This window comes from Microcaecilia unicolor, chromosome 14, assembly GCF_901765095.1.
Source record: "Microcaecilia unicolor chromosome 14, aMicUni1.1, whole genome shotgun sequence".
Lineage (NCBI taxonomy): Eukaryota > Metazoa > Chordata > Amphibia > Gymnophiona > Siphonopidae > Microcaecilia > Microcaecilia unicolor.
In genome coordinates, this window is record NC_044044.1 from 12,605,922 (window position 1) to 12,621,122 (window position 15,201).

General features: G+C 45.3%; 1 protein-coding gene across 3 annotated transcripts in view; it reads left to right on the forward strand.

Annotated features, from left to right (window-relative positions):
* Positions 1-298: 298 nt before the first annotated feature.
* LOC115458021 (phosphatidylinositol 4,5-bisphosphate 3-kinase catalytic subunit alpha isoform-like) overlaps positions 299-15,201 on the forward strand; it is a 74,856-nt gene continuing 59,953 nt past the window's right edge. For 2 of the 3 annotated variants that reach the window (XM_030187783.1, XM_030187785.1), the window contains exons 1-4: positions 299-564; positions 9,099-9,323; positions 11,171-11,333; positions 12,567-12,776. In XM_030187783.1, the coding sequence (XP_030043643.1) occupies positions 9,135-9,323; positions 11,171-11,333; positions 12,567-12,776 (562 nt within the window). In that variant the 5' untranslated portion in view covers positions 299-564; positions 9,099-9,134. The remainder of the gene's footprint in view (positions 565-9,098; positions 9,324-11,170; positions 11,334-12,566; positions 12,777-15,201) is intronic. The other variant, XM_030187786.1, reaches the window with a different exon arrangement.

A 15,201-nucleotide genomic window follows, 5' to 3' on the forward strand; every position in this document is an offset into this window, starting at 1 on the left:
CCTTCTACACCAACATTATAGGAAAAATTATTATATATATACCAAGAGATTGAGCGCTATAGAATTCAAGGTGACATTGTACCATCAGTGTACACCCACCGACAGGTTGAAATCTATAATTGTAGCTACAGGGGAAAAAAAAGACCAAAATAAAGTTATAAGACAAGAGTTGTGGGAGGTGAGAGACAGAATCTAGCGGAAATCCCTGCCTCTCTGTGCCGGATACCAGAGTGTTTGCTACTGCAAAAAACACACGTACCCAACAACCAAAAAAAAAGTCAAGAGGAAAAAAGGAAAAGGACAGAAGAGTTACGGGAAAGCAGCTGTGCTCTTCCGCAATGCACATCTGGCTCAGGGCTGGAACGGTGCCTTTCCCTCACTGCAAGTCTGGGGAAATTCGGGTGTGGTGAGGGTTTTCTTTACTTTCCTTTTCTTGACGTACTTTTGCTTAATCTCCTTCACCGTGGAGGGACAGTAGAGGGAAAAATGCCTGGCACACAAAAGGAAAACGTAAAATAACAACAGTCTTTAGTCCTTCTTCGGCAGCTCTGCGACCCTATAAGTGTAAGTAACAGTCCTTTCCGTTTTCAGTGCCTTCGGTTCTCTTTATAGTTTACTCAGCCCTGACTCTCTTCACGTCTGTTTCTGTTTTTCTTTTCTTGAACTGAGTTTGCAAACTCCAGGGCCCTGATGCTGAGCAAGAGGTGTAGTGGATTGAGGCGTTTGAGAACCAGAAACATTAATTTTATTTCTCTAAATCAAGGGGGAAGTTGTTTTTAAACTAAATTGATATTTTAGGCTAGATGGTGCTTCTTTTGTTTTTCTTTGCATTTATTTGTGTGCACACATATATAGACACACAAACACACACACACAAGAAGAGAACACTTTAATCACGCTCCCCCTCTCTTTATCTACATCTATTTATCTATAAATTAATATCAGTATCCTAAAAGTTTTATGCTCAGCATTCCAATGTGTGCATACAACTTCCAGGTGTTAATTTGTGTGCAAAACAGGTACCACTAGCTCAGACCTGTGTGAGGGAGACATAGATATAGGTACACAAAGAGGAGAGAGTATTCATGTCTGTACATTCTAATATTATATAGAGGCTCATTTTCAAAGCACATAGACTTACAGAGTTATATGTCACTTTGGAACTTTGTAAGTCTATGTGCTTTGACGTCGACCCGGTGGTGAGAGCCAGCAACCTGCTCGTCCTCGGAGAACCGACTATCTGCTGCTGAATATTCGCGGATAGCTGGTTAAGCACTATAACTGTTCCTCAATACAAGAAGAACATTGTGATAAGTATTGGACTGTTTTTTCCTTACTTCCATTGGAATCCGTACCATTTGATAACATTGTTTGTAGGATTAAGATCTCCATGTACATTTTATGATATGGTATGATTAAGTGTGGAATGGGTGAGTATGAGTGGTTATAAGTGGTATGTTGAGTGGTTATAAGTGGTATGCAGAGCCGGTGGTGGGAGGCGGGGAGAGTGCTGGGTAGACTTATACGGTCTGTACCAGAGCTGGTGGTTGGGAGGCGGGGATAGTGCTGGACAGATTTATACGGTCTATGCCCTGAAAAAGACAGGTACAAATCAAGGTAGGGTATACACAAAAAGTAGCACATATGAATTTATCTTGTTGGGCAGACTGGATGGACCGTGCAGGTCTTTTTCTGCCGTCATCTACTATGTTACTATGTTATAATGAGCTATACCAATACAGGGAGTGAAGGGAATGGATAAATATCAAACAAAATCGCAGCGTATTCAGTTCCCACGAAATTCACAAGAAGAAACAATTCTGTATCATATGCAGATGGATAAAAATGGAAGGAAAAAGCCTCAAATGAGCTCCAGGTCATACAGTCCATTCGGAGCTGAAACTTCCATCATATAGGCATTAAAATAAACCTTCCTTAGCAACCATCTTTAATATTCATCAATCAGTCCAAATCAATTCAATTTTTCAAAGCCCACTTTAAATCACATTTGTCTTTTAAAGCTCTACTCCTGTAGTTATCCTGTTTAGAGCCATCTTCATCTTTCACTTTGTCATGCCAGGTCCCATAACGACAACCAACGATGGCCAGCGTTTCACTTGGCTGCTTCAGGGTATTGCCATCTGGGATTCTTAATAGTGCAATCTTGCTGCTGACTTTTAAATGATCATGGACACCATAGTGTCTCATTTAGAACACATGTGTGTATCTATCTTTCTCTATATAAAGAGTTTTATTGTTATTGTTCATTCATCTGCACAGATACATAACAGTTGTTCTGTGCTCCCTGCAAACACAGACAAAACAAATAGTGACCTCTGGGAGCCTTTTGTTACTTAGAACATGGTTAAATTAAGAAGACCATGTGCAGGAGGAGTTAGGATAAAGTGAGATTTTAGGTTGGATTTGAATCTGGTGGGCAATGGCGTATGAAAGGGGCGTTAGCCAGACACATAATTTTGGGTGGGCCTGGGCCCAAGATGGGTGGGCAGAAGAACCCTGACCCATCCCACAGGTGATCTTCACCTGCATGCCATATGGTCTCTCAAACATCCCCCCTCCCCCCCTCCTGCATACCTTTTAAATAATATTTTCCCACTGGCAGCGAGCAGCAACTAATACACACTGCTCACGTTGGCCACACAGCCTTCCCACTGATGCAACTTCCTGTTTCTGCATAGGTGGGAACACGTCAGAGGGAAGGCTGTGGGGCCAGATCGAGCAGTATGTATCAGTTGCTGCTTGCTGCAGGCAAAGATCTGCTATTTACAAGGTATGCAGCGGGGACAGTTGTTGGGAGTTTTCAGCTGGTGGGGCTTGGGAATCCCTTCCAGTCACAGCGTAGGTGTGCTGCTACTGGATGGGCCTGAGCCCAAAGCGGGTGGGCCTGGGCAGTGACAATCCTAGGTCGGCTGCCACCCGGGGCGGATCGCCGATGCGTACCCCTCCCCGGGTGCAGCACGACTCCTCCCGGCGCATCCCCCCCCGGGTGCATTTTTGGCTGCGTGCAGCTCTCGGCTCCGCTGGCTCCCTGCTCCCTCTGCCCCGGAACAGGGGCTTGGAAAAGAGACGGATGAGGGGAGACACGATTAAGGTCTACAAAATCTTGAGTGGTGTTGAACGAGTAGAAGTACATCGATTTTTTTTAACGCGTTCCAAAAGTACAAAGACTAGGGGACACTTCAGGAAGTTCCATGGAAATACTTTTAAAACAAAAAGGAAGAAATATTTTTTCACTCAAGGAATAGTTAAGCTCTGGAACTCTTTGCCGGAGGATGTGGTAACAGAGGTTAGCGTATGTGGGTTTAAAAAAGGTTTGGACAAATTCTTGGAGGAATGCTATTTAGACAGACATGGGAAGCAACTGCTTGCGCTACTCTTTGAGATTCTGCATGGAATCTTGTCACTCTTTAGGATTCCAGAATCTTGCTATTCTTTGGGGTTCTACATGGAATGTTGCCACAATTTGGGTTTCTGCCAGGTACTTGTGACCTGGCTTGGCCACTGTTTGGAAAACAGGATACTGGGCTAGATGAACCATTGGTCTGATCCAGTTTGGCTACTGTTATGTTCTTATGTTCTGTGTGGGTAGCACTTGAGCCCTTACCACTAAGTCAGTGGGTGGTGGTAAGGGCTCAGGCCGTAAATAGGCTGCATTAGTTTTAATTTCAATGCACGCCTTTTCCTGGCCCATTAAAAAAAGCCCTTTTTCCCAGCCACGGTAAAATATGGCTCAGCGCGTGCCCAAAACACGCGTCCACACTACCACAGGCCACTTTTTACCGTGGCTTAATAACCCGCATTAGCTGTTCAGCGCAGGATTTATTTATTTATTTGTTACATTTATACCCCGCTCTTTCCCGCTCGATAGCAGGTTCAGTGCGGCTTACATAGTATGGGTTACAAAGTATCATAGAAAGAACACAGCTGTAGAATGATAGGAGTAAGATGTGGTTGCTTAGAATAGGTTGAGATAAGTGAAATGGGTAGGGGAGGTAGCGGTAAGGGAGGAAGGGGTGTTATGGGATGGGCTCATAGATTAAGTCGGGTCATTTGGGTAGGCTTGCTTGAAGAGGTAAGTTTTCAGGAACTTCCGGAAGGGTAGATGGTCACTGATTGTTTGAATGGGTCTGGGTAGGGCATTCCAGAGTTGGCTGCCTATGACTGAGAAGTTGGATGCATAGTAGGTTTTGTACTTGAGATCTTTGCAGTTGGGAAGGTGTAGGTTAAGATATGTTCGAGAAGATTTTGATCCGTTTCTAGCTGGTAGGTCTATAAGGTTGCCTTAACAGTTAATGCAATGATTAGCTCTTAGAGTTGCACTAATGGTCACATTACACAGCTAATGTGGAAACCACTATTTTGGGAAAGCTAATGATGAGGGAATAGACAGGAGCTACACCTTGCAATTAATGTAGAGGTCATTATTGTGTGTTAACTGCAACGGCGGACAAATAATCCAGGCAGTTAGCCACACATCCAGAGAGGACCTGCTATATGGTTAATGTGTAGCAGTAAATTCCATTCTGTTAACTGCAGGGCACCTTCTCAACACTTTTGGGAATGTACCCAGCAATTACAGCAGATTTTCTTTGGCTTCTAGTGTACCTTTAACATTTGTTGTAAATAAATGTTAACTGCGAAATCTTAGGGCTTGATAAGAGGGGTGAGAGGAGAGGAATGAGAGAAGCTGCAGACTGAGTGCACTTGTAAATGAATAAAAGCCGTTCGAATTTTATGCGGAAGTAGATGAGTGGCCAATGTAATCATTTCAGAAGGGGAGTTAAATGCCCGTTATAGTGTTGGAAGTAGATAAGTCGTGCAGCTGAATTTTGAACAGAATACAATGGAGCCAGCTTCTTCAGCAGCAGATATTATGGAGGTGATTTTTGAACACTTATATAATAGTGGATTTATATGCATAAATCAGTATACAGGTATGATTTCAAGAAAATGCATTGTTTATATAAGTACTAGCCGTTAAGCCCGTAAAAACGGGCGAGTATTGCAGCCCTCCTCTCTCCCCTGGCCTCAACCCGTCCACCGATCCTCCTCCCCCACATATCCAGCAACCCTCCTCTTTCCCTTGGCCTTCCCCCTCCCCCCTCCTCCAGCAACCCTCCTCTCTGCCCTGCTCCCATGTCCAGCAACCATGCCCTCTCCCCCCTGCCCTCCCCCCATGTCCAGCTACCCTCCTCACTGCCGCTCCCTCCGCGCCGGGCCCCCTGCACTGACCTGACAGCGCCTCTCACCTCTGTGTGAAAGTGCTACAGGCAGCAGCAGATCGCTCTGCTGCTGCCTGCAGTGCTTCCACACGGAGGTGAGAGGCGCTGTCAGGTCAGTGCAGGGGGCTCGATACGGAGGGGGGCGGGAACGGTGGCGGGGATGGGGGGGGTGGAGGTTGGTTCGCGCAATGTTCGTTTCCAGGAGGCGTGCGACAGTCCGACTCCGTTGCCCTCTCTGTTCCGCTCTCTGACATCATGACATCTTGACACGTGGGCGGGGCAAAGAGGTAAATCTGTACTGCGCATTTGCAGGTGAGTCAGTCACTTGCCGTTTATATGTTTGATGCTGCAGCATGCAAAGATTTCAAGGAGGAGTGTTCTGGGGTTATTTATAGCTTGCTTATTACTAAGCTTGTTTACTAAGCTGCGGTACAAGGGAGCCTGCGCTAGCATCAACGTGTGTTTTTGACATGCGCTGAGGCACCCCTTTACCGCAGCAGGTAAAAGGTGGTGGTAAAGGCTCCTGTACTAATCTGGCAGTAACTGGGCAGTGATTACCGCCAGGTAAACCACCAGCACTACAAAAATAATAAATATTTTTGTAGCGCAGGAAATGGCATGCGCTGGGGGTGGGAAAAACCGCTGGGCTGTTGCGGTAGCCTGGAGGTAATTATGGACAAAGACAACATTCCATACTGTTCCTCATAACCTTCCTCTGCCTAATCGGATATCATGCATGCTTGTACAAATAAGTGTGTTTTCAACCTCTTCCTGAACTCAGTCACAGGGGATGAACAGCACAAACTGCTTTGGTAATTTATTCCACAACACAGGCCCAACGACGGAGGATGCGCTGTCCCAAGTATCTTCACTAACGAAGGCAAAACCAATTGCCACACACCAGTAGGTCTGACAGAATGAACTAGTTCTTAAATCTGCATCACTTGTGTCATATATAAAGGGCCAGAGCCTAACAAAGCAGGAAACAAGTGGTGATTGTGCCCTTGTATAAGTCTCTGCTGAGGCCCCATTTAGAGTACTGTGTGCAATTCTGGAGACCACACCTACAGAAGGATATAAACAGGATGGAGTCGATCCGGAGGTCGGCTACAAAATTGGTAAACGGTCTCTGTCATAAAATGTGTAGGGACAGGCTTATGGACCTACTACTACTACTATTTAACATTTCTAGAGCGCTACAAAGTGTACGCAGCGCTGTACAAACACAGAAGAAAGACAGTCCCTGCTCAAAGAGCTTACAATCTAATAGACAAAAAGTAAAGCATTTAAATTTAAAATATTTAAGCAGTCAAGCACAAGAGAACAGTCACAGAAGGACTGAAGATGTATACCCTGGAAGAGAGACGGGAGAGAGGAGATAACATTGCTTTTGACTCGTAACCACTTGTAACCACTCGCCTCCACCTACCCTCCTCTCCTCATTCCTGTACACATTAATTGATTTGATTTGCTTACTTTATTTTTTGTCTATTAGATTGTAAGCTCTTTGAGCAGGGACTGTCTTTCTTCTATGTTTGTGCAGCGCTGCGTACACCTTGTAGCGCTATAGAAATGCTAAATAGTAGTAGTAGTAGTAATATGATAGATGTAAATACCTCAGTGGCGTTAATGTACAGGAGGTGAGTCTTTTTCAAATGAGAGGGCATAGGATGACATTAAGAGGAAATAGGCTTAGGAAGAATCTAAGGAAATACTCTTTCTTGGAAAGGGTGGTGGAAACGTGGAATGGCCTCCCGCTGGAGGTCATGGAGATGAGGACTGTGTTGGAATTTAAGAAAGTGTGAGACAGGCACTTGGGATCCCTTAAGAAAAGGAGGAGTTAGTGGTTGCTGAGGAAGGGCAGACTGGATGGGGCTTTTGGCCCTTATCTGGCGTCATGGGGCCCTTTTACTAAGCTGTGGTAGGCTGTACGCACATGCAGCGCCCAAATGAGACTATCACCAGGCCAGCGCGCCCCCCTGGTGGTAATCTCAGATTTGGCGTGCGCCCATAATGCCTGGATGATTTCTTTATTTATTTTGTCCCACACACGAATTGGCAGTTGGCGCATGCCAACCGGTCACCACACATTTAGTACATGAGCCCTTAGCGCTAGATCAATGGGTTAAGGGCTTAGGCCGGTTTTAGACATACGATGGTTTCGGTTTTACCACATGCCCTTTTCCCGTCACATTACTCTTACCGCGTGGCCATGTGGGGGGGAGGGGCACTTACCAACACCCAGTGAGGTGACGGTAGGGGCTCCTGTGCTAATCTGGTGGTAACTGGATAGTTCTCAGTGCTGTCTGATTAGTGTCACGGTGCTGTCAGGTTAGCTCCATACTAAAAAATATGGGCTGAGTTTCCCTAGCGAGGTAAATGGTGTACCCTGGGGCTGGAAATACTGCCGGCGTCCGCGTTGGGCCATGGTAGCTCCAGATTAGCTGGCTTACCCGCTGCCTTGTAAGAGAGCCCCTGTGCTTGGTGTTCCCATTTTCTGAGCACACAATTTAAAAACTTAAAAAATATATTTATAACATAGAAACATGACGGCAGATAAAGGCCAAATGACCCATCCAGTCTGCCCATCCTCTGTAACCCTTATTCTTCCTGTTCCTAAGCGATCCCACATGCTTATCCCATGCCTTTTTACATTCTGGAACAGTCCTAGACTCCACCATCTCCACCGGGAGGCCATTCCACGCCTCCACCACCCTTTCTGTGAAATAATACTTCCTTAGGTTACTCCTAAGCCTATTCCCTCTTAACTTTGTCATATGACCCCTCATTCCAGAGCACTCCTTCATTTGAAAAAGGCTCTCTTCCTGTACATAAATGCCCTTGAGATATTTAAACGTTTCTATCATGTCTCTTCCAGCGTATACATGTTGAGGTTCATAAGCCTGTCCCTATAATTTTTGCATTCAAGACCGCTTACTAATTTCGTAGCTGCCCTCTGGACTGACTCCATCCTGTTTATATCTTTCCGTAGGTGCAGTCTCCAGAACTGCACGCAGTACTCCAAATGAGACCTCACCAGAGACTTATACAACGGCACTATCACCTCCTTTTTCCTGCTGGTCATGCTTCTCTTTATGCACCCAAGCATCCTTCTGGCTTTGACCATCGCTTTTTCTACCTGTTTGTCTGATGATGAATGATAAGACTGAAAATAAAATGGTTCTTGACCTCTGAGGAGAATTATGGTTTAGCTCCAGGCCATCAGCGATGTTGATCCGGTCCAGGTTTTAAACTCCATACCCCTCCGTGATGCATCTAACAACGACTTCGCCAAGGTCCCCTTTTACTAAGCTGTGGTAAAAGGCGCCCTGTGCTAGTGGTGGCAGACATTTTTACCACGCGCCCAGGCCCCTTATACCGCAGTGGGTAAAAAAACCTGACAAAAGAAATGGCCGTGTGGTAAGTTCGCACTTATCGCATGGACATTTTGGAGGGAGTCCTTACCTCCACCCATTGAGGTGGCAGTCAGAGCTCCTGTGCTAACCCGGTGGTAAGCAGGCAGGCATGTGGCACTGCCCGACTATTGCCAGGTAACCCCCAGTGGTATTATTTTCCTGGAAAATCCACTACTCTCGTTGGGCCAGCGGTAGTTCCGGGTTACCGCACGGCAACCCTTTAGCAAAAGGGACCCTAAGAAAGCAAAACTCAAACTTGTTTGGGATAATGTGGGATATAAATGTCACAAATAAATAAAATACAAGCCTATAAATGTAATGAGAGCAAAATTTGGACCGGCTCTTTATGTCCTTGACAACCTGGACTCATTTGATTACTTTACCCTGGTGCATGTGATATCAGCTTTAACACCTCAGGTGTATTCTTGCTTCCTAAAAGGTATGCACGGATCTAGGACGCTGAAATCCTGCCATCATGCCCCCTCGCCCATCCTCCGGGGAGCTCTGGGGTCTGCACCTCATGCCCCCACGCATCATGGTGGACTGCTGCATCCCTAATGGAATGATAGTGACGCTGGAGTGCCTGCGGGAGGCAACTCTTTTAGGGATCAAACATAATCTCTTCAAAGAAGCTCGAAAGTACCCTCTCTTTCACTTGCTACAGGTATGTTTATACGTGTGTATGTGTGTGAAGTAGGTGTGTAAAGTAGGCTCTTTCTTCAGATCAGAAAAGAAGAGATGGCTCCAGTATCACTGCTTCATTGCTTCCACCGGACACCTCATAATATGGTTGTCAGATAACTCCAGGTCATCAGGAGTACGTTTAGCTTACTTCCACTTGTATCTATGGACTTGTAATTCTGTTTTCTTGAGAAACTGGTACTGCAAATCCATAAGGGCAGCGGGGAAAAATAATCCAGCTTTAGTCTGTCTCCAATGACCTGGATCTATTTGGTTATCCAACTGCTAGGGCATCCTTGAATTAATAGTTCCTCAAAAGATGCCTGCAAGGGTGAATTTCTATCCATGCAGTGAGTCCTGATGATGCAGAAGGGAAGGGAAGATTGTGTTTAGATGTTTGTGAGTTCCTGGCTGATGAGTTTGTGGTACCTTGACTTTGGGTCCCATCCTTGTGGGCCTACAACTAGATCTGAATAGACAACAGTAATTAGATGAGAAGGAAATGAAGAAACATGTTGAAAGCAACTGATTGAGTGCTTCTGTTGGCACTTCATTTCCTCATCAGATTGTTCTCCCTCAATAAGCGTGATGTTATCACGAGTACAATGAGTAATGTCATTGCGTGGCAGTGCGACAAACAGCTATCCCAGAGCTTGGAATCAGTGTGACAGTCCAAATTTCAAGGGGGCGTGGCGGAAGCGTAGTGAAGGCGGGACTTGGGCATGTCTAACACTTGGACGTCTGTGACCCATAATCGAAAAAAACGAGGACGTCCCTGACGAACACTTGGACTTTTTCACCCGGACGTGTTTTTATTACGAATAAGGCACAAAAAGGTGCCCAAAATGACCAGGTGACCACCGGAGGGAATTGGGGATGACACTCCCCCAGTGGTCACTAACCCCCTCCCACCCTCAAAAAGTTTTTTAAAAATATTTTTTGCCAGCCTCTATGCCAGCCTCAAATATCATACCCAGCTCCATGACAGCAGTATGCAGGTCCCTGGAGCAGTTTTAGTGGGTGCAGTGCACTTCAGGTAGGCAGACCCAGGCCCATTCCCCCCTACCTGTTACATTTGTGGTGGTAAATGTGAGCCCTCCAAAACCCACTGCACCCACATCTAGGTGCCCCCCTTCACCTGTAAGGGCTATGGTAGTGGTGTACAATGGTGGGGAGTGGGTTTTGGGGGGCTCAGCACACACGGTAAGGGAGCTATGTACCTGGGAGCAATTTCTGAAGTCCATTGCAGTGCCCTCTAGGGTGCCCGGTTGGTGTCCTGGCATGTCAGGGGGACCAGTGCACTATGAATTCTGGCTCCTCCCACAACCAAAGGGCTTGCATTTGGTCGTTTCTGAGAAGGGTGTCCTTAGTTTCCATTATCGATGAAAATCAGAAATGACCAAGTCTAAGGATGACCATCTCTAGGGACGACCTAAATGTCAAGATTTGGGCGTCCCCGACCGTATTATCGAAAAGAAAGATGGATGCCCATCTTGTTTTGATAATACGGGTTTCCCCGCCCCTTCGCCGGGATGTCCTGCGAGGACGTCCTCAGGAAAACTTGGGCGCCCCTTTCGATTATGCCCCTCCTAATAACCCAAGACAAAGCTCATGTTTAATGAGACTGATATTCTTCGCATATTGAGTTGTGCAGTTCCTGTTTACCACTATTTGATCTGAAAATAGTGGTTTGTGGCCCTCTTTTGTATAGTTGTTGCATTTTGCTTATTTCCAGGTGCCTCTGTTCTGGGCTGTGGATACTTGTTTACACTGTTTGTATTTTGTCTCCACATTGAATGCATTGTTGACCTGTTGCTTCACTGCCCTTAGGATGAGTCCTCATACATTTTTGTGGGTGTGACACAAGAGGCAGAGAGGGAGGAATTTTATGATGAGACGCGTCGGCTCTGTGACCTGAGACTCTTCCAGCCAATCCTGAAAGTGATTGAGCCTGTGGGGAATCGGGAAGAGAAAATCCTCAACCGAGAGATTGGTGAGTGTCAGGAACTGAGGGATTATCAACCAAGGGATTAAAAGCTAATTGGGGCCAGGGGGGGAGAATTCTCAGTTGGCAAATTGGTAAGGGTTGAGGTCCAAACAAGCCAAGTAATAAGAGGAGATTATCAGACAGAAGATCAATCACCACTGAATCTTCAGGGATCAGGTGGGGGTGGGGAGGATTGAGAGATTCTTAACCAGGGAACTAATAAATAACAAGCCTTCAGAGTTTGAAGGAGAAGAGTAGGGGATGGCCTCCCACTTCCTCTGTTTTTCCTCTTTTTCTCCTCTTGGCCCCTCTTCTCCTCTCATTTCCTTCTGCACCGACCTCATTGTTCCCTCTCTTACCCTGGAGTGTTGCAAGGCCAATCACAGAGAAGATGTTTTTTTGTGGTGCTGTGTTAGGTCATCTTAGGTCATACTGTCCTGACCTGAGGATGAAAATTCCGGCCTTTGAAAACTGGTTAAAATGTATTACGTTTGTCCAACAAAAATGGTATCATCTTATTTTTTTAAGCTTTGTTTTATTTCTATTTATTGCCTTTACAGAAAACCTCATGAAATAAAAAAAAAAAAAATCATAAAAGCTGTCTCTCCATCCTTTTCTTTCCATTACACTTTTCTGTTTATTTTCCTCATTATTTCTCTTCTTTTATGTTTCTGTTCTGTTTTCTTTCTCTCCCCTTTTCCATCTTTAAATGTTCTGAACCTCTTTTCCTTCCATTTTTCTTATATTTATATCATTATTTCCTTTCACTTCCTTTTGTCTATTTCCTGCCCTCCTCTCCTCTCTCATTCTAATGCCTTCCTTTTTCTCCTCCTTTCCTCTTCTTCTTCCATTCTGTTTTCTTTCCTTTCATCTTTTCCCTTCCCTTTCTTTCCCTTCTCTTCCATACCTCATTTTTTCTCACTTTCTTTTCCCTTCCCTGGTCTTTCATTCTATTCCCTTCCAACCTTTTGTCTCTGTTTCCTTCCTATTTCTTCTTATTTATTTATTTATTTATTTATGTGTCTCACAATAAAATTGTTTTTAAAATAACACATTCAACAACACAGTAGCGTAACTCCTTGGGTTAAAAATATTTTAAAAAACAAACAAACTTACTTTTAAATGTATTTGTTTTCTTATTTTCTCTCTCCATTTATGACTCTTCTTTCCCTGTTTAATTCCTTTTCGTTCTTCTGACTCTCTCTGTTGCCCCTGTTTGCTTTTCCCTTTTATTGCCAGGCTTTGCCATCGGCATGCCTATATGTGAATTTGAGATGGTAAAGGACCCTGAGGTACAAGAATTCCGACGCAACATTCTAAGCGTCTGCAAAGAGGCCATGGACCTACGGGAAGCGAGTGGATCTCACAGCCAGGCTCTGTATGTGTATCCACCCAATGTGGAGTCTACACCTGAGCTTCCAAAACATATCTACAACAAACTGGATAAAGGTGAGGCATACCTGATGAACCCTGGAGTCTCTCTTCAACTTTTCTGCATCCTAATCCTGCTACAATCTAGCTGAAATCCTCCTGCAGTCTCTATGTAACTGTTATGCAGTCTTTTCACAATTCTTCTCACTCTCTCTGCTATGGCATTACTATCTCTTCAACTGGCATGCAGTTCTTTTCCATATCTCTGCATTGACCCTTAGTTTCTCTGCATTCACCCTGCAGACCCACCAAAATCTCTCCATAACTTTCTTCCTTTTGCAACTCTTCTGCAGCTCTCTGCATGCAGAAGAAATCTCTCTGCACAATTCCTGCTGTAGCACCAGTATGTGCAACCTGTCTGCAAACCTTCCACAAGTGTTCTGTTGTCTTTTCAGAATTCCTCTCCAGTTGTTCAACAATCCCACCACAATTTCTTTGCAATTTGTCTGCGTGCTCTGAAATCCCTTTAAAATACTTTCACCACCCCCCTCATTGACCTCTCAATTTCTCTGCAACCTCTCTTCAATCAATAATAGGTTTAGGAGGAAATGGTGTCTTGTCACCAAAACAGTGGATCCTGCGTATGTGCATCCCAATACAGTAATTCTTTCATTTCAATAGAAAGGAGTAGAACCCCCCCCCCCCCCTCAAGAAATTGTCAGGTTGTTGATGTGCTTATCAACATGCATCCACATCCTGTTGCAAAGTTTCCTCTGGCTGTTTATTTATTTTATTTCTTTGTTACATTTGTATCCCACATTTTCCCACCTAGGTGCAGATGTGGACAAATGTCATCACAAATACATACTCAACTGGGGACAGTTTCCACTTGCAGATACAAAAGGAGCAGTTCACTGGCCCCAGACAGAGTGTGTGGAGACGTACACTCTGTCAGGGACAGTGCCTGTTGATAGCACATCCCACTGGGGACAGTTTGGACCAACTGCAGAAAGAAAGGGAGAATACTGGGGTCAACCTAGGGAAAGAGTATGAGGGCAGAGAATACTTAAATTAGGCAGTCACGTCCATTGAATTTTCAATGGATTCCCATTAGTCCTATTGTAATTCCTCTGCATCCCTTCACATTCCCTTTGTCACACACTTATCTCCCAGAAGGCGGGTCCCATACAGGAAATGAGCTTGGGCCTATTCCTGCACTTTATACTGTCACTAGTCTTGGACTGATGATGTGCTGCACTCTGATTGGTCCAGTATGAATGCTTCTGCTCTGATTGGTTCTTGTAGCATGCTTCTTTGCTGACTGTCCTTCTGTACCTGTACAACCCTTGAACTCCTCTCTCACCCTGTTTCCTGATCATATATGTCAAGTATCCCACATTCAGCAAGAGACTCCTGCTTTCATGGGTCATCTCCCACACTTCTGCTGAGGGACTACAAATGTCCACTATAGTGTTACCCATCCATTGGCAGGAGGAGACACGTTAATAAAGACATCATTTTCTGCTGCCGTGAGACCAGTCCTGTGATAAGAGCTGTGAGATTTTGCAGGTCTTATTGTGAGACTGATCCCTTGGCAGCAAGAGATGATGTTTTAGTAATGTATCTCCTGCTGCCGATGGAGGGGAAGGCGGCATATTGGGGCTGCAAAGAAACGAATGTTAAGAAGGGAGAGGGGAGAACCCTTTTAGAGGGAGGCCATTGAGTAGAAGGGAATGAGAATTGGGGAAAGAGCATTGGGTGGGTGGGAGTGAGAATCAGGGAAAGAGTATTGGGTGGGTGAGAGAGTGAGTGGGTGGGGATGAGAATGAGGGAAAAAGCATTGTTGGGGGTGAGGATGGGAGAAGTATCAACTGGGTGAGTGGGTGAAAATGGAAGAAAAGGCATTGAGTGGATGGGGAATGGGGGGAAAAGCACTGAGTGGGTGAGTAGAGATGAAATTGGGGAAAAGTGAATGGACAGTCTGTAGTTGGGGAAGAAGTCTTTAGTGTGGGGAGGGTGGAAGAAAGAAAAGGAAGGAACAGAAGAATGGAGGGAAGAGTCTCTAGATGGAGAGAGATAGGGAGGGACGGAGAGGGTGAACTGAGGTAGAGAAACATCTCTAGAGAGAGCATAGGAGGGAAAAGCCTATAGTCAGTGGGAGAGAGGGACAAGGGGAAAAGAGTCTCTAGTGAGAAAGAGGGAAGGGAGAAGAGGGAAGAGTGTGTGGAGGGGCTGTGGAACAATGTTATGAAGTATCAGGGGGCTACAAAGAGCACAAAGAATACAGAAGTGGGACTGGAAAGAAATTTAAGAGGAGGCATGGGAAACTGGGTAGTGGGTAAGAAGAGGAAGAAATGGCCTAGATATCAAGAAGGGTTGAATTACAGGGAAGGAGCTGGGGCTGGTGAGGGAATGAGAGAAAGTTAGATGAGGACTCAGGAGGGGATGAGTACAGGGGATGGGACAGGGGAACTAGTGAGTGAGTGAAAGGACAAAGGGAGAA